Here is a 19,381-nt window from a genome sequence, read left to right as displayed (position 1 = left end):
TGACTGTATGTTATTCATCTTTAAGAATTGTTTTATTTATGTGTATACCATGCACTTTAAGATGCCAAAATCTTAAGAGGGCATTGGATTCCCTGGTCCAGGAGTTACAGGTGATTGTGAGCTACCTGATGAGGGGACTGGGGAAATAACACAGATCCCTTGGAAGAACAGCAAGGGCTCTTAATCATCAGCCATCTCTTCAGCTCTTATTCAATTTTTAGAAAAATAGGAAAATTTGCAGGTTTGTCAACCTAAGTCTTTTTATCTTTTAAAGGAAGTAGGGGAGGGGAAATCATATTTTTTTTCAAAGTAAGTTTTCAGTTTTGTTTTGGACTGTATTCTAGGCCAGTCGTGGCAAACATGGGCTGTGGCTGGGCACACCTGCTTAGAATATAAAGGGTGGAAGTTTAACTCAAGGAGGGTGAGGGATCTATGAGGAAGTTATCAACCACACGCAATGAGACTTTTTGGTGATGCAGCTATTTTTGCTTGTTTGTTTTTCTCACATAATAGTAGGCCTATATACTTGGATAGAACTGTTACTTTGTCCTGTTGTTGGTAACCTAATTGGAGTGAGCAGTCATTTACTTCTCTCAGGAAAAGTTCACACATACAAAAATATTAGATACCAGTATTGAAATGGGATCTAGGACTTGCAATGGGTGGTATCATGACCATGCGAGCCTGGAGCCTCAACACTTGGGAGGCTAAAGCAGGAGGATCATCAGGCTTGAGGGCAGTACTGGCTATACAGAAAGTGAGGCCAGTCTGGACTACATAGACTCTATCACCAAAACAAACCCCTAAATTCCGAGGCTGTTATTATACCACATATATACTGTGCAAAGCAGAGATGGAGAATGTGGCATGATGCACAGTATCTCAAATCTCTGTATATGTATCAGAATTAATACATGGGCCATGTATAAATATGAAAATGGCCTATAAGCCATTTTGAAGGTTCTAATTTAAGATGTGAAAGATTGACCTAGTATTTATTAATAAAAAGTGAGCTTAAGTTTGTAACAGAAAATTCTGAGAAACACATCATTAGTCCATTCTGTTCCTGTGCAAATAACACAGTATACAGAATACTAAGACACTATGACAGCTACTAGAAGTCTCAGGAAACATTTTGGAATACAGTAAAGCCTTTTTTTTTTTTTTTTTTTTTTTTTTGAGTCATGGTCTCAACTACTTTGTCTGGGTTAGACTTAAACTTGTGTGCTCAAATAACCCACTATTTTCAGGTTGACTGAATATTAGTGCTATAGACTTGTGTACCTGTTTTTGGCTGGGCTAAAGTCCAGGTCCCACACATGCTAGTTAGGTGTTCTACTTGAATCCATATCTCTTTAATAGCTTTTGTGGTTTTAGAACACTTTTAATTACAAGACCAGTACTTAAGCCCACATTTTCCCATAAGAAATCCTTTTTAAAAATGGGAAAGGAAATCAGAGAGCTCAGGAAAGACAATTTGTTGTGAAACTTGGATCCCAAAAGTAGGACAAAGAGCTAGAGAAGTAAAAACTTTTAGAAAGTTATCTAAATGTCATACTTCAGAGTCTAGTACACAAAGATTTATTACAAAGTTATAAAAACACTGATTCTAAACTTGGCCTGGTGGCACACACTTATAATCCAAGAACTTCAGAAGCTGAGACAAAAAGATAATAATGATTTAGAGAACAGTCTACGCTACACAGTGAGACCCTGTCTCAAAAACAAACACACTGCTGTATTAGCAATTTACATTCTGACTTGCTTCCTGACAGAAGCATCTTAAAAGGAGTAAAGACTTATTCTGGTTTCTACTTTCAGGGGCTATCAGTCCACCACCACAGGGAATGCAGGATGGCTAAAGTGGGTGGATCTATGCTGTGAGTAAAGAAGGGTAGAGAGTGAGGCAAAAGCTCCTCAGATGTTTGGTGATTAACAAGAAAAGAGCAAGCGTGGACTAGAAGTAAGGCTGGACTATGACTGAAAGACCTATCCCCAGTGACCCACATCTGCTCCAAAGGTTCCACAACCTCCCAACAACATTGCCACCAGCTGGGGACAAGGTATTGAAACACAGAAGCCTATATGTGTGTATGGATAGGGGGAGATGATTTGAAATTCAAACCATAATGTTGCCTATTTGTATATTTTCACATGCTTTGCACTCAGTACATATTCAAGGAAAAGGAACTAAATTAAGCTTAACACAGGAATATTATCCCCTTCCATTGTAACTTTGGTTTTTGTTTGTTTGAAACATGGTCTTATGTAGCCCAGACTGGACTGGTACTCTTAATGCTGTAGCCTCCACTTCCTAAATGCTGGTATTCCAGACATGTGTTATCATGCCTAGCTTTTAAAAATAGAATCCCCCAATCCTACCCTGAGAATTGAGCCCAAGGCTTCATATGTGACAGACAAATGCTCTACAACTAACTACACTCCTAGAACATGCACTTTTATTAACTTGGCTTCCATGATATCACTATACACTGGGTGTATGTGTCTGTTTCTGTCTCGCTTTTTGAAGATTTATTTATGTATTTTATGTATATGAGTGCTCTATATGCATATATGCCTGCATGCCACAAGAAGGCATCAGATCTCAATATAGATGGTTGTGAGCCACCATGTGGTTGGTGAGAATTGAGCTCAGGACCTCTGAAGAGCAGTGAATGCTTTTAGTCACTGAGCTCTCTCTCCAACCCCTCTGTCTCTTAATCTACCTATTTATTCTAACATTTTTTTTCTAAGACATGTCATACCCAAACACATCCATCCTCATTCATACCAGGCAGGCCTGGAATCAATGGCAATTTTCCTCCTCAGAGTCCCAGGTGCTGGGATCATAATGTGTGACCCCTATTTTCTATGTATATTCTTTATATTCCTAATTTCATATATTCTTATAACTGAAAATGTCTACATTCCAATGACTGTAAATTTTACCTCTTCTATTCTCTATACACTCTATATTGATAATTTCATAATTCTCCCAACTGAAAACAATCTACAACCCGATGACTATAAATTTTAACTCTCTAGTCCAGCCTTCTCTTAGAAACATAGCTTTTATGTGCTAAATGTTTACTCCAACATTTCTAACAGATATTTTAAATTAGACATATTGAAAACATAATTTGTGATATTACCCCCTCACAAAAATCAGCTCTGGTAAATCTCTTGTATTTCTGTTTTGTGGTGCTGAGGATGAAGTCCAGGATCTCATGACACTAGGTGTGCATTGTATCACTTCGTGACATCCAAGGCCATTTCTTTGATAACTCTTCAACTTGTCTTTGGTAACAACTTCAACACTCCATAATTTAGACCCCAAACTCTGAAACCATGTTCAATTCTTCTTTATCCTTCAGTCTATACCTAGTCTATGTTATTAACAAAGGCTCCTGGCTAAAGGTTAAAAATATTTTCAGAAGTTGATGGCTATTCAGAATCCCCATGGCTGTCATTTTAGTCTGAACTATCATCATCTCTTACCCCATTTATGCAATAGCTTCTAACTTCCTGCTCCTACCCTTGTTTCCACCTGGTCTACACTCTACATAACAGCCAGTCTTTTTGAAAATCTATCAAGACAGTTTCATTCCACTGCTTCAAAACCTTCAGATGGTAGCTCACCCATTTCACTGCAGATAAAAGTAGTTGTAGTGGTGGTGGTGGTGGTGGTGGTGGTGGTGGTGGTGGTGGTAGCAGTAGTAGTAATAACAACCCTCACATTTTACAAAGTCCTATATGCTGTGTCCTATCCTACAGCACTATCTAGGACTTCCTACCCACTCTGGCTCATTGCCCACTATTCAAGAGTTCCCTGTTAATCCTGGAATGTATGAACAGAACACTCTAATCACAGGGTCTTTGCAATGACCATTTCCTCCATTTGCATAAGCTTTCTTCCTCATAAAACTCTGCACATAATCCCATTCGTATGCATCAATAGAATGTTCATCAAGTCAGATCCTTGAGGGTCACTACCATCTTCATACAAGCAAAGTGCCGACAAGTTATGGTTCCAGGTTGCTGTGAGCTACACAGGGATACCCAGTTTCGTTCAACAAGCAAGTCAAGTTACCTAGGAAATAGCTTATTTTCCCTTTCCCCAATTCTCCTTATCCTATTATTGGAAATAGCCATTATTAGCTAGCATGTTGCATATTTATCACCTACCTTCTCAATTCCTTAATCCATCAGGATGTAAGAACTATAGGGACCTGTCTATTGTGCCCACTAAAATTTTCTAATGTACAAAATAGAGCCTTGAACAGGTTGGCAATGAATAATTACCAAATTAATATATTTATAACAGACTCTTAGGAGTCCACTACGAGAATCTTTTGACAGCAGAAACGAACTTGTGAGAATTTCATAGAACTCTTTGTCAAAATAAAGCATCACTAGCACTCTGGATAATGATTTATTAGTAACCTAAATTCTACACTCATTCAAAAATACAGCCAATGAATCCAAGCAGTTAATATTCCCTTCAACAATGTTGCTATTCCAGTAACACAAGATAAAAGTCCTCAACACAGCACACATGACCAAGCATAAGTTCCCCAACAGTTGAGAAAACGTCCTCTACTTAAAAAGACTCAATTTCAAACTAAGTAATTCGGTACCTGAAGAGAAACAAGGTTTTCCTTCATTACCTAAATAATGTTCGTAAATAAAACTTAAAATGCACATTACAATGGTAATCACCACAGAAAAGCTGATTCATAAATTATAAGTAGGAAAAAGTAGCCCCTGGAAAGGGGTGGGCAGGTGCCTTGTTACTATGCAAAGATCAAGGTTTCAGGAAGCAAGCTGGACACATCACAACTTCAATAATGGCTGTAACAAAGTCATGTCCCAGAGTGTTACCCAAAGTTTGAGACTTTCTATGCAAAGAACTCTAAGTATGAAACTCCCGTGACTAAAAATTAAAACATTTCATTTCAGTTACTGCAACTTCAAACAAGACGACTCATTGCATTTACATTGCTGTTGGGTTTTCCTTTTTTTTTTTTTTAATTTTGGTATAATACACATAGCCACTAAGATTATAGAAACGTCTTCAAACCAAGAAAACTTAACAAATAATCTTAAACTTCCCACGGAAAGTTTGAAAAAGCACCAGGGAACCACTCGACACGCATCACCCGCCACGGGACTTACTACTATCTGGCTGACGCAGAGTCTGATACGGACATTGGAAACCTGTCTTCTGGGGGCAATTGTGCAGTATCTGAGATGAACGCACAGCACACACTGGCTATGGTATGAACTGTCTCTTACACATCATTATTCCCAGCTTGTTTTTCAGCCCACCTGAGCACACACAAACTCAGAAGCCAGTCAACAGTAACGGTGCTTTCTTATCACAAGTACAAGGAAGTCCCCGGCAGGAAGCGGCAGGAAAGGTGCTCATCACCCTGCGCGGCTACGGCCAGGTCGGGGCCGAGCAGTGCTCGCCAGTGCCCGGCCTTACCTCAGGAGTCCGCTCGGGCGGCTTCTTCCTCAGTGCCTGCCGAGCGCCGGGGTCCACGGGCGAGTTCATGTCCGCAGCCACAGGCTCCCTAGCCTGCGTCTAGCTGCCCATTCTCCAGCTCCGGGTGTACGCCAGCCCCACCGGGAGGGAAATGAGAACTGTCGCAGGGTCCAAACTCAAGCAAACAAGTCTTCGCAACGCCCGCCCAGGGCCTCAGCCCACGCGCGACTGGCCAGAAAGACGCCTGCGCGGGGGCGAGACTGGCCGAGAACGCATGCGCATGCGCACGACGCGCACACTAACGCCCGCCTGGCCGTGACGTAGAGAGATGGGCGTGGAGGGGGCGGAGAATGAGCGGCTTGGCTTTTCTTCGCGAGACTCCGCCTCGGTTACAGGATTGTAGTTTCCGCATACCCAGCTTCCGGTTGAGGTTCCGGAAATGCTACGAGGGCGTCGCCAAAAATAGACTATCGGGTAGAGCTGTGGGTAAGATGCTTTGGTTTAGCGCTCGAGTCCGGAAACCGCGGGGCTCTTATGGCCCCGCGGAAATCGAGGCTGCCATTCAGCAAGCGGGGAAGCCCACGCACCGCTCCGCAAGCCACGGATCTCGGGGCAGTACTCGCGCACCTAGCCCACCGCAACCTTGTGGCGTATTCTACGCGACTTTAAAAAACAAAAACAAACCACGAAATCGATAGTGAAAGCTGCCTCAAAAAAAAAAAAAAAAAGAAGAAGAAAAAAAAAGAGAGAAAGAAAAAAGCGTTTTGAAGACTAGAGCTATAGTTCAGAGTAGCCTGCTGGTCTAGCGTGCACCAGATTGTCTTGGCTTCTGTGTGCAGAATTTTAGGATTTTCCTTTAAAGGGTTTAATGACCAAAAAGCCTCAGGTGGACTAAGGAACTCCTGATTCGAAAGTTGACAGATAACACCTGTGGGCTGTCAGAATCCTTGCCTTCTGAGAAGATCAGCATGCCAACTTGGTATTTATTTAGCACTTTGAGACTGTAGGGGAACCGACCCGCAGGTGAAATCTTATATCCCAGAGGTTTTTTCCCGTCCTATAGAACTTCAGGCCCTCTGCACCACCTGTGCAGCTTCCACTCCCGTGGAGAAACTGGTGTCACTTGTTCTGATTAAAGGACAGAACTTCTGTGGAGGTAGATCTGCCCTTTTATTTCCACTTGCCTCCATCCTAATCTAACAACCTTGACTAAAATCTGGGCAGTGAGAGTGAGTGGGTGGGGGCTGCTTTAACCTAAGCAGTGCTCAGAGCAAACCTCTCCACTCCGTTTTGTATTGAATTTTACATTCTAGTCTCTAACAAAATAAAGACAGCTTCAGTTTTGTTACTTGTCCTTTGGAACAAGAAAAGCTGCAAAAACTGATTGTTATTATTCCTGTTATGATAAAAGTAACCCTAGGTTTATTTTGGCCCCCAGATTGAGCCAGAAGTAACAGGAGCTGTCAATCAATGGACATGAGTGCTGGGAACTTAACTCAGGCCCTCTCCGAGGGCACTGCTTGCTCATAAACCACAGAGACATCTCTGCAGCCTATTGTTTAGGTTTTTTTTTTTTTAATGTTTCTATTGTGTGTGGCATGTACCTCTGTGCTCATGGAAACATCTTATAGGAGAGTGTTTTTTCTTTCACTATCTGGGTCCCGAGGAATGAAACCCAGATTATCTTGGTAGCAAGTGCCTTTTCCTGCCATGCCATGGCGACAGGGGTGTTAAGTAGCTGTTCATTTTGTCCACAGTCAGGTAATAGCACATGATGAATCCTCTTGCTTAGCTGGCCTTCTTATTCAGTCCAGTACCCCAGGCCCATGAGAAAGAAGAGTGGCTTTTTCCTAACTTCATTACCCCAATCTAGAAGCTTCTTCACAGACATGCCCAGAGATTTATTTCCTTGGGGGATTCTAGATTCTGTCAAATTGACTATCAGGCTATGTCAACAGTAAAGGCTAACTTTCAGAATTCCAGACTCCATCATTTTGGGAAAGTTATTTTGCACTGTTCTTATTAGAGCATAGGTGGGCCACACTAGTCACACCATTCCTTGTGAACCTCCACCTTCTGGCATTTCATTTACACAGAATTTTTAAAATTGAAGACTGTGACCACATCTAAGTGCATCATAGTATTTTCAGGAGTATCAGCCAACTAGGGAACGTAGTGTCTTATGATTAGACATGTTTTCCAATAATGGTTCACAGTACCTTTCTCTGGCAAGGTAAGAATCTCTAATAAAAACAGGAGAGTTCAGACTGTAACATTTCAGAGCACTGACAGTGCTGTATTTTCCATTGGACGCTGGAGCTTACCCAAATTTGAAGTTTACAACACCCTATTAGCACATCTTTTCTGAGGTTAGGGCACAAAGGCCCCATATGGTTCAGCCACTATAGACATAAATTGTGAAAAAGGTATACGGTACTTGTGCTGGTTAAGTTTTCTGTCAACTGATACATGCTAAGGTCTTCTGGGATGAGAACCTCAATTGAGAAAATGCCTCCATCAGACTGAAGTGTAAGCAAGTCTGTGGGGGCATTTACTTGATTAATGAATGACTGAGGTGGAACACTTAGTCCACTGGGGGTGGGCAAGTGCTCCTGGGTCCTTTAAGCAAGCAAACATAGCAACTTCAGTAAGCACTGCTCCTTCATAGTCTCTGCTTCCGTTTCTGCCCTCTAAGAGGAAAGCTAACCCTTTCCATCCCAGGCTGCTTCTGTTCAGTGGCCCATCACAGCAATAGGAAGTAATTGAAGTGTTGCAAGTGATCTGCATCACTTTTATATAATGTATATTTTAAGTTTATATATAGTATATAAACTATATCTCAACAGTTAATACCCCAAAGATTAATGTTCAGTTTCATCTTAATATTATTTAAGTTTTATTTATTTTTATGTGCATTGATGTTTTGCCTGCATGCATGTCTATTTGAGGGTGCCAGATCCTCTAAAACTGGAGTAATAGTTGTGAGTTGCCACATGTGTGCTGGGAATTGAACTCCTGTCCTCTGGAAGAGCAGCCAGGGCTCTTAACTGCTGAGCCATCTCTCCAGTCCCTCACCTTAAAATTTTGAAAGAGGGAAAAAAAAAATCTTGATCATTATAAACTTGAACTTTGCAGGCAATCAGACTGGAATTTAACTTTTAGTTAGGAAAGGCGGTTGTTCCCCAGTGTTGAGGACCTAACCCCTAGCAAGCATTCTACTATTGTTATGAACACACCCCTGACACCATTTAATGCATCTCTGAACATCAGTTTGTACATCTGTATGGAAATAGTGGGCTTTCAGGATTTTCAAGATGAGTTAAATCATGTGAATCAGTATGTTGTCACCACAATCCAAACAAAAACACTTCTATTTCTTCTGGAAAGTGATTTCTCTAAAATACAAGTTCATGTTTGAACAATTTGGATAGTTTTAATGAAATTAAAAATTCTTACTAAGGAATATAATAAAATCTGATAGATTATTTTAAATTTATATTATTTTCCCTTTTTACTTTTCTAAACTTAGTTACCTTTATACAAACTTTGCTAGTTTAGCTATCCCCTAGAAGTTTAAAATAGGAAATTACTAACAGCCAAGCTTAGCTTGCCTAATAATTTGTAGACATGACAAATTCACGCACCTGATAAGCTGCAACTTCACAGTCCACACTGGCCTACAGCTCGGGCTTGGTCTTATCTTGCTGCTCTATGGCCCCCTTCCACACAGAAAAGCAGATAAAAAAAAAAACCCTTTGGATCACATTACTACCTGTCACCCCAAATACCTGGGAAAACTTTCTGGTCTAAGAGACAAGTTGGACTTTACAGGAGACTTTATGACTTTAGATAACTAGATTAAATCTTCTGTATTTTACGTGGTTTCTCATAGCAAAATCAGTCTTCCATACTAAGGAATTTTATATTTTTAAAGTTTATACAAACTTTATAAATAACTGATCCATACTTTTCAAGTGTTCGATACTTCACTGATTTAAAACAGCACTCCTTTAAATATAAAACTGATATAATTAATATATGAAACTAGGTCCTGGTCTAGTGCTGCTTCAAGGCTTAACTCAACTCAATTCAACCTAACTTAAGGAAGACAGCTTCCCAACGAACCTAGTCAGGGTTAAATGACTGCTGCAGATAGAGGGCTGAATCCCACATGATGCACAGCAAGAGGACACACTTCCTCAGAGTTACATCCAAAATCAGAGAGCAAAGCAGTGCAAAACACCAAATCAATAGTCCATGTTGTTGTACCTGTTTAATTGTGTATTTAATGGTCATCTGATTTGTTGTTGTTTTTTGTTTTTTGTTTTGCTTGTTTGTTTATGAGACAGTGTTTCTCTGTGTAGCCTTCACTGTCCTGGAACTCACTCTGTAGATCAGGCTTGGCCTTGAGCTCACAGAGATCTGCCTATCTCTACACCACCACAGCCTGGCTCATGGGCATTTGTTTTGAATAAACTGTTCTTAAATAGCATTACATGGTGATCTCTTGGTTTGGGTTGTTTGAGTTTGGTTTGGACTTAAAATTTCAATTTATCATTATGAATAGAGTTGGGTGTATGAATGAATATACTATGGTATTTTTGACACTAAAATTACAATTATTAGAGCATATATTAAAACTTCTCTGAACATTATATGGTAACTATTCAGATTACCTGGCAAAAGGTAGCAGCCAAAAATTCTTGGCATTTAGCTAAATTCTTAACAATCATTATTTTACTTAACTCTCACAATCTAACAAAGTATTAACAGATTCTGTCACTATAGAAAGGTCACATGCTCATCAATCTAAGTTGATATCCAGAGTTCAAACTGTCACATATGCCTCATTAACATATGAAAGAAACACAAACATTACCCATCAAATTGACATGAGTGTTTATTGCACAAATTTCCCCTAGAACTGGGAGGTTATTATAATACAGGTGTACATTTGAGAAATGTATTCAGAACAACAAACAAGTATGTACATTGTATATATTCGTCATCTAAATAACTCAAGAGAAAGCAGAACATTCTCAGAGGACAGCTACCGATGGAGGCATTATGCAAACTGTTAGTGATCATCTGCACTGCGTGCCAATTGCAACAAAATGAAATCTGTAGTAGTATGTTTATTGCACTTCATGTTTTCAAATTCAAAATTAAGACATATTAATAAATGCAAGATACTTAAAATTAAATCAATTAGTTAACATATACAGAAAATTAGTTTTAATCCTATAATATAAAAGATCCCTTTTTAATTTCCTGTAACAATAAACAGGTATTTTTATTATGCAGCACATATTTGTCTGTACCATTAAGTAGTTGAAAAATTATTTTAAACAGGCCAAAACTCTTTTCACATTTATCACAGCCACACTGTAGTGAAGTAGCAGCTCATTCCTTGGGCTTTGAGTAAGTAAAGAATATGATGATAAAAGTATTACAAACTCAGGAATCCTATAAGGACTAGCGAGTTTTTAAGAAACTATAGACCTTTCCAGCAAAGCTGAGTTTTGAGAATATTAGGTGCACAAGCCATTCACTTATTAAAGACTAGAATTTCTAAGTAATGACAGATTTCAAATAGAACTATGAAAAGTTCCATGTTCAAGAAAACATCCCAAAACATTATCTACCTGCTATACATATTATTCTGAGCCACAATCAAAAAATAATGTACAATGGCCCGTAGCTTTCCCAGATTCTAAATTCTAACAGAAATCTACTCACTGAATTTCAACAGAATACAACAGAGCAATTCCACTAACAAATGGGTTACAAGGACATCAAAAACAAAACAAAAACCCCCAAAATCTCCACATCTATAAAAAAACCCTTTGGCACCAAGTCATCCATGGGAGACCCAGGTACTAACTGGAACCAACAAACAGAACCAAGGCCAACTGTAGATACCCTAAATTTGGGGTTTATGTTCCATTAAAACATTCTATTTATTCTTTTCTAGTTGGAATTCTCTTGAACACACATAAAGAGCAAGATAAATGTAACCAGACACATAAATTCAAGATTCTGAAGACTATAAACCACAGAAATTTTTCATTAATTACTGAAAAATTTAAATAGCAAGAATGGATATGTTATAATAAAATTATTCAGTAACCGAACACGTGGGTAGGATTTTTTTTGGGGGGGGGTATGTTTTTCTTTCTTTCTTTCTTTCTTCCTTCCTTTCTTCTTTTCTTTCTTTTTTCCTTTCTTTCTCTCTTTTTTTTTTTTGAGCTAAACAATTTAGAATTAGTCAATGAAAACAGAAACCAACTTTAATTCTAGCATTATGTATATCTTAGCCCACACAAGCAGAGAGTAAGCTCTAATTCAGTATTCAAGTAAACTGAGGTAGTAGAGTATATTGAAAACATGATCTACCCACCTTTTTATTTACATTACTTACAAGAGTTTGGTTCCTTATTAGCCTTTCTTACAAGCAACAATCTGCACTATATACAAAGACAATGACAGATAAGGGGAAAGCTTTGAAAAGCAATCAACATTTGAAAGAAAGGAACACTTAAAGAAAGAACAGTTTTTAAAGATATTACTTCTACTAGTGTAAATTGAGGATTGTTAGGAAATATTCTGCTCATATGGGTTTATAATGGTCGATACTGAAGTTTGTGGCCACCTGAGCATATTTAAAAAATACAGTATTTTTGCCATTGCTTTGGTGCACTTTTTAATCTTAATTTTTATTTATTAAATTAATATGTAAATATTGATAAGAATTAGCTTATTCTTAGAAAACAAATGGTAAAAAGTAGTATCCTTAGGGAATCTAGAACCTTGAGCCTCAAAAAGATTGGCTTAAATACATTTTAGAATGCGTGAAACAGAAAAATCATCAGAAGGTAGTATTTCAACATTATATACAATACTAGATGAAAAAATATTTTTTTAAAAAGGCATTTTTATCAATATTGTATTTCTACCCCTGCTTTTTTAAAAAAATAGATACATATGTACACTTGGGATGGGCACATGACATCTTCACTCATTCTGAGTTTCTCATAATTAACAGTTGTTTTTAATAAAAAAAATACTTAAATAACTAGAAATAAGTTGATCTGAATTGCAAAACAACAAACAAATCAAGGTCTTGTAGATTTCTGTACCATAGAATTAAAAATTAAAAATCAGTGAATTGAAGATTTCTGACATTTGATCATGAGACAACTATTGCTATTCATGAGTTGTGACATTTTATAGAGTTTGTATGAAATTCCTGTATATTCACAGAAAATTCTAAGTTACACTTTGGCTTTTGCAAATTCCACCCCTCTACATACCCCCAATTATTTTGATTTAGTTTCACTTAGTTGAAAAATCTACCACTGCTCAGATGTCCAGTTAAAAATAAAAAGTCATTTGGTCTACACAGACCGCAGCGCAGGGTGATGCGTTCACCTAAAGCGTAATGCACAAAACAAACATCACAGAACAGCAACAGCTCCACAGATACAGCGCCTGTCTCCTTGGTTTCTATTCAACTTTAAACAAAGTTAGCCTCTAGACATGTTAAAGGAGTATCTGAGCAACGTATGGAGAGTGGGTGCTTGCTACCGCAGCCAGAAGAGGAAGGTCACTGGATTCAATCCTGAAATAAAGAAAAGACAACTCAGTTGAGGCTTTCTGTATCCAAACTATGAATCTTAGAGGCAATAGTCACTCCTCCATGGCCAGTGAACCTCAGCACTATGGTGCTTATCCTAGACAAAAGCAAAAGGGCAAGGAGCTAAAGATAACAACACCTGGAAAATTTCACCAACAGTAGCACCACAGACTCAAAGGAATGGATGCTTCTAAATGCAAAGCAGCCAGGGAACAGACACAGGAAAGCACCACAGTTGACCTGTTATTCATCTAGGGACGGATGTGCAAGAAATACAATTTACTAGTAATAAAATAATAGTCTGTGTAAGCTTTTAACCAAAAGTTTCTATAATATATGCTACAAGTAATGGAAATGTCTTGAAAATACATCATTCCACAATGATTCAAAGAGGGCATGCTGTACAATTAAAATTATACACACATCTGTAACGTACAATTCAAATTATACACACATCTGTAACCCTGCAGTGAGGAGACTGAGGGAAGAAGATCACAAGCTTGAGGTCAAGTTAAGTTACAAGGGAAGCCCTGTCTCAAACAAAAATTTAAAAACTCAATTTTCAGAAAAAGAAAAATTGTCAATAAATTTAGAAAAAGTTAGATTTAACTTGTTTAAGGAATTTGAAAAAAAAATGTATGCTATTTTCCAGATCAGGAGTAACAATTTTAAAAGTCTGCTATAAGTCTGGTTATTTAATAAGTGATGGCTTTTTGTTCAGACCGTACTTTCCAGATTAGTGTTATCAGAATTATGTGTATAATAGTTTGTATGCACTTTAATTAAACACTCTACTTCCAGGAACTTATGCTCACAGGACAAAATTTATTTTCATTCCAGCATTAGTTTATAACAGCAAACACTGTAAACTAAATTATATAAAGGAAGGCTATACAACCCTTAAAATGAGATCTAGCAGTATGCATCCATATGCAGAAATATTCAAGCTATGTTAGCTGCACATTGCACAACAGCATACTGACAGAATATAAACCAATTTCTATTTTTATACATTTTAAAATTCAGTAACAATAAACAATGTCAACAGTGTTGATGTTGGGGTTGTAAACTGAGGAAAAGTTGATGGTAGTTTACTTTCCATTTTATACCAAATGTACTATGAACTTGGGTTTATTATATTATTTTTAAAATGTTTGATTTCTAAAGGTATTAATAAAGGTAGCACGCACGCGCACGCACACACACACACACACACACACTTCTATTTCCCAGGAAAATAAGATTATATGTTTCTGATTTTCCAAATACTAAAGAACCATTCTCTAAAAAGCTTCACTGGAATTTGAACAACCTTTGGTATAGAATGCGAATAGTGTTAAAGTTAGAAATATCTGGAGTCATTAAATCATGTTCAGTCCTAATATCTGACAAAAGGACATGTTAATTTATAAAACTAGCCACTTTCAATTTGGATATTGCTTACACACTACAGAATGACTAAATTGGGCAAGGGAGCGAGATGATAGATAGCTCCAGTAGAGTATTAATAAGTGTGAGGCTATAAGGGTAAATGCCCAGAATGGATGACAAAAAAAAAAATCTAGACTTTAACTTAGCTTGTCATACACACTGGATTCTAAATGATTGATGCTGATCCTTTTCCTTTTATAGAAATTAAATTTAGGGAGAAAAATCTTTAATTCCTTTTATCATGTACACACAGACCATAGAAAAGCTGATAGCACATAATACAATAAGGCAACATTATGCTTGGAAACCAACTTCCTTTTCCTCCTTAGTTATCATTTCAGATAAGTGTTACTTTTCAGAGAGTAACTGCAGATTAGGTCAAGGGCCTATGCATTTATATTAGTGGATAACAGAAATCTACTTTTCCAGGATACAAAGAAAACTAAACACTAACAGTACCCAGATTCTAGTAGGAAAAGATACATTATAATAAACAACAACAGAAAGCAGTTCCAAGGAACATGACAAGAGACATAGAAAAGCCAGAAAAGAAACCATGAACATACCCAAGAACCACTCCTAGCTCCTTGACATGAACACGCATCTGTCCCCTCAGGTACTCAGACAGCATTTTGCTCTTGAAGTATAACTCCTGTAACCGGTCTTCAAGGTGCATTACACACTGCAGTCAGGAAAGAACCAAACCCTGTTAGAAAAGCCTTCCAATTCTTTTGAGTAGTATCAAATTTCTTTCCTTGCTGGGGAGAGGACATGAGGAATAACAACAGAATTTTGCTAACTCCCAACATAGTTCAGGATGGCCTCAAATTCTTGGGTGCTGTATTATAAAAGTATCCACCACAACATCCAGGTAGCAAATTTCACAGCATCAAGTTTTCCACAATTCAATTTGGTTACGCCAACTAGAATTTATGTTCAGAACAAATTAGGTATGCAGTTTTAGCTGAAAATGAGTATAAATCTATTTCTGGTCAGTATCAAAGATCAACTCCTACAACATTGTTTTTTTAAACTGCAATAAAATTTACTCTCTCAACCATTTTAAATGTAAGACTCACCAGCATTCCAGATGGTGTTGCACAATGATCATCAGTATTCATTTACAAGACCATAAAACATACTTTAATTTCAAATCTGATAAATATATATATAGATGTGTGTATGTATACATCACATGCATGCATACACACATATACACATATTCATACATGCATGCATACACACATATGCACATATTCTCTCTCTAGAATAAAAAACAGTTTACAACAGTTCAAAGAATGAATAAGACCTTGCTGATTGAGATTTCTAAGCTAAAATAGTAAAACCCAAAATACATACATTTTGTTATTTTGTAATTAATTTGTTATGTGTTTAGATGATTTTTTCACATGATTAGTATTATAAATGCTTTAAGGGGAAAATGTGAATTTCAAGTAATAAACAATAAATTCCTTTCTAATGAAAATGAACTACTAAAAGCACCTGATAAAAAAATTACTTTATAACTAGAAAACATGACTGAGTGGATGTGGAGGCTCACTGATTGTGTTGTGATACACATCTCATCGATAAGTCTTCTTATGATAAAAATGCCTTTAAGAAAATGTTACCCTGGCCGGGTGTGGTGGCGCAAGCCTTTAATCCCAGCACTCGGGAGGCAGAGGCAGGCGGATTTCTGAGTTCGAGGTTAGCCTGGTCTACAAAGTGAGTTCCAGGACAGACAGGGCTACACAGAGAAACCCTGTCTGGAAAAAAAAAAAAAAAAAAAAAGAAGAAAGAAAAAAGAAAAAAGAAAATGTTACCTACAGAATATGTATATAGAGGCAATATAATTTATAATAATAATTATTATTATTTTGAAATTGGAAATGGGGTCAGGTGTGTATCAAGGTGGTCATATACTTGCTATAAAGTTCAGGATGACTTCTGATTCTTCTGTCTCTGTCACCACCACTCTTGGTTTATAAGGTGCTGGGGATCAACCCAGGGCTTTTTGCATAGAAGGTAAGCATTCTTACCTGGGCTATATCCGCTGCCCTAATACAGAACATTTTAAAGTCTATAACTGAGTGACATTAAGAACATCTATAATGTACAACTATAACCACCATCCACTTGAAAATTTCTTTTTATCACAAACTCTTAGCCCAATAATAATTTCCTCCCTCCCACCCTCTAGTAACTACTAACTTATAAGAAAGCAAAGAGGAAAATCTTCTGTGATATATAATGAGAATGACAAAACGATTTTTTAAGCATAACATCTAAAACATGAGCAACAAAAATTTTAGCTCTTAAAAGTTTAGGTCTTTCCTCCAAGTTGAGCAAATTTTTTTATATGGCATAAAATAAGAATTCAAGAACATTTAAAAAAATGTTGTTGTCTTTTGTTGAAAGTACTTTTTCTTGTTTAATGTGGTCTTGGCACTATCACTGAAACCAATCCTATATGAAAAAGCTTAATTTTGGGCTCTTCATTTTATAATGAATGAAGAATGTCTGTCTGTACTCTGGTCTTCATTCTACTCCCACCATGCTTTGACTGTAGTAGCACTCTAAGTTTTGAAATCAGGTTTTGCTGTTGTTGTTTTCTAAGATAGTTCTCACTGTGTAGCTCAGATCTTGTGAGAATGACATGCATGTACCATCATGCCTGGGTACTTTCCTTTCAAAATTATTTTGGCTTATTGCATTCTCCTGATGTTCTATATAACTGGATTAAATAGGGCTTTCTACTGTTTTGAAAAATAGTTTGATTTTTAAAATTTTATATATGTGTCTGTACACGTATGTTTGCCTGCATGTATGCATGTGTACTATATGTATGCAGTGCCCACACAGATCATCAGATGACGATTGTGAGCTACCCCATTGGTAATGGGAACTGAGCTCAGGACACCTGGTAGAACAGAGGTGCCTGAATCCTTCATCCTCTTGTCACTGGTATGGTCACAACACTTAGCTCAGAACTGCTTAATTTCCCTTTCAGTTTACTCAAGGCTAGAATATAGAATATCTTATTTTTACACGTCTTTTCTCCTGAAAATTCTATCAGTTTTTCTCATGAGGTAAGTTTTTTTCTAGATTATGTCATTTGCAAATAAAATTAAGTCTATCTTCCTTTCCAATTTTGAAGTATTTTGTTTCTGTTTTCACATACTAATTCTGGCTACTACTTAAGTACCGTGCTAAGCGAACGTGTGGAAAATGGGTTTCTTCATTACTCCTCCTGGGGTAGCTTTCAGTCTTTTGACACTGAGCAGTGCTTCTGGGTATCTGTCATACGGACACAGAGAGCTTTAGCCATGCTATCTTATAGTTCTCTTAACATGAAAAAGAATGAGCTCCTGAAAGCGGGACAAGTGTGAAGAGGCTGTAACTGTCACACCGTGGAATTATTCAAAGTCCTGATATGATGATGGGATCCGAAAAGACATCCTATACGAACCATGAGTACTGTGTGGCCACACTACATGTGACCAAAAATCTGGCTCCTAAAATCAGACAGCACAGATTTAAGAACATCCTTTTTCTTAGCTCACAGATGAATGGCCTTAGTAATAGATTGTCTCATATGCCAGAGGTGGAAAAGTCCATTATCTGGGTCCTAGTGAGGGCTCTTTTCAAATGATGGACAGCTGCCTTCTCGCTGTGTTCTCACAGGGTAGAGACAGAACAATCTCAATCTTTCGTCCTGCGTGGACCACTAGTCTTCTCGTGTGGACCAACATTCAAGACCTAGACCACCTGAGTGATCTAATCTAACCTTCCAAAATATCCCAGCTCTAGATTATGTCTCCACAATGGTTGTGGAGGATAAGTATTCATTGTAATACTTCTTTCAGCAAAGCACTTATGATAAAAGCTAGTAAGACTATTTAGTGTGTGCACATATTTAGCCAAGTTCACTCAGCAGAGTACTCAAAGTCATTGAAATCTCACAATACTTACAAAGTTTGGAGATAAATTATGTTTATAAAGCTGAAGAGTGGAATGAAGCAGGTTGGAAACAAGACTAGAGACCAACACCTCCTTTCCCAATTTATTATCTGTTACTCGTCTCTGACTGCTGGCCACTTGAACAGTCCATTTATCCATATCAGCTATAATACAGACAGCTTCTGCTATTGGTTCATCTAACACTGGATGCTGGAAAGAAAAGAATTCAGTCTATGGTTAGCAAAGTTTTCAAAGGTAATATAAGCAGAACAAATCAATTAATAAAAAAGCAGAAACATATATTAAATAAGTTATTACCAAAGAAAATACAATAATAAATACATTGAAATATTTTATAGAAATCATCACACATACTTTATATCTATTAATGAAGCTTTGTATCTTTAAATCTATAATTTAACTTTTCCTAATCTTTTTGATCAACCACTCACAAACCCGTATGCCAGACAACAGAAAGAAAACAGTTCTTAGTTTAAAATACAGAGAAGACTTTCTTTCTTTTTGACATAAACCTATTTGTATAAATGGGACAATTGTAAAATTCTGTGCTATCAGCCATCAACATGCCTCAGGACCACAGGAGAGATTCAGTGCTACCCTGAAGCACATTACTACCTGTGTGCATTAACTTTTCTATTTGTTAGGACTTGCAGGCAGAATATAGATACAAAGGAGAACAAATCCCAGGCATATCCATTCTGAAGAGAAGTCTGGCAGAACCTTGAGGCAGGAACTGAAACAGAGACCATAAAGGAATTCTGCTTGTTTGCTTGCTCAGCTTGCTTCCTTATACAACCCAGAACCACATGCCAAGGGGTGGTAGCACCCATGTGGGCTAGGTGATC

General features: G+C 37.6%; 2 protein-coding genes across 17 annotated transcripts in view; both read right to left on the bottom strand.

Annotated features, from left to right (window-relative positions):
* Positions 1 to 5,798, bottom strand: part of Rapgef6 (Rap guanine nucleotide exchange factor (GEF) 6) — a 176,478-nt gene extending 170,680 nt beyond the window's left edge. For 9 of the 13 annotated variants that reach the window (NM_001252496.1, NM_001252494.1, XM_017314348.2 and 6 more), the window contains exon 1: positions 5,489 to 5,762. In NM_001252496.1, coding sequence (NP_001239425.1) covers positions 5,489 to 5,557 — 69 coding nt within the window. In that variant the 5' untranslated portion in view covers positions 5,558 to 5,762. Of the gene's footprint in view, positions 1 to 5,488 lie in introns of all 13 variants that reach the window. The other 4 variants (XM_006532563.4, XM_030245697.1, XM_006532560.4 and 1 more) reach the window with 3 other exon arrangements.
* A 4,567-nt stretch (positions 5,799 to 10,365) lies between these two features.
* Positions 10,366 to 19,381, bottom strand: part of Fnip1 (folliculin interacting protein 1) — an 80,135-nt gene continuing 71,119 nt past the window's right edge. For 3 of the 4 annotated variants that reach the window (XM_006532849.4, XM_006532847.4, XM_006532848.3), the window contains 3 exons: positions 18,528 to 18,725; positions 15,122 to 15,237; positions 10,371 to 13,109 (listed from right to left, as the gene is read on the bottom strand). In XM_006532849.4, the coding sequence (XP_006532912.1) occupies positions 13,031 to 13,109; positions 15,122 to 15,237; positions 18,528 to 18,725 (393 nt within the window). In that variant the 3' untranslated portion in view covers positions 10,371 to 13,030. Of the gene's footprint in view, positions 13,110 to 15,121; positions 15,238 to 18,527; positions 18,726 to 19,381 lie in introns of all 4 variants that reach the window. The other variant, NM_173753.4, reaches the window with a different exon arrangement.

Source organism: Mus musculus, chromosome 11 (assembly GCF_000001635.26).
Source record: "Mus musculus strain C57BL/6J chromosome 11, GRCm38.p6 C57BL/6J".
Classification (NCBI taxonomy): Eukaryota; Metazoa; Chordata; class Mammalia; order Rodentia; family Muridae; genus Mus; species Mus musculus.
The sequence above is the reverse complement of the archived record's forward strand: the minus strand, read 5'-3'. Positions and strand labels throughout refer to the sequence as shown.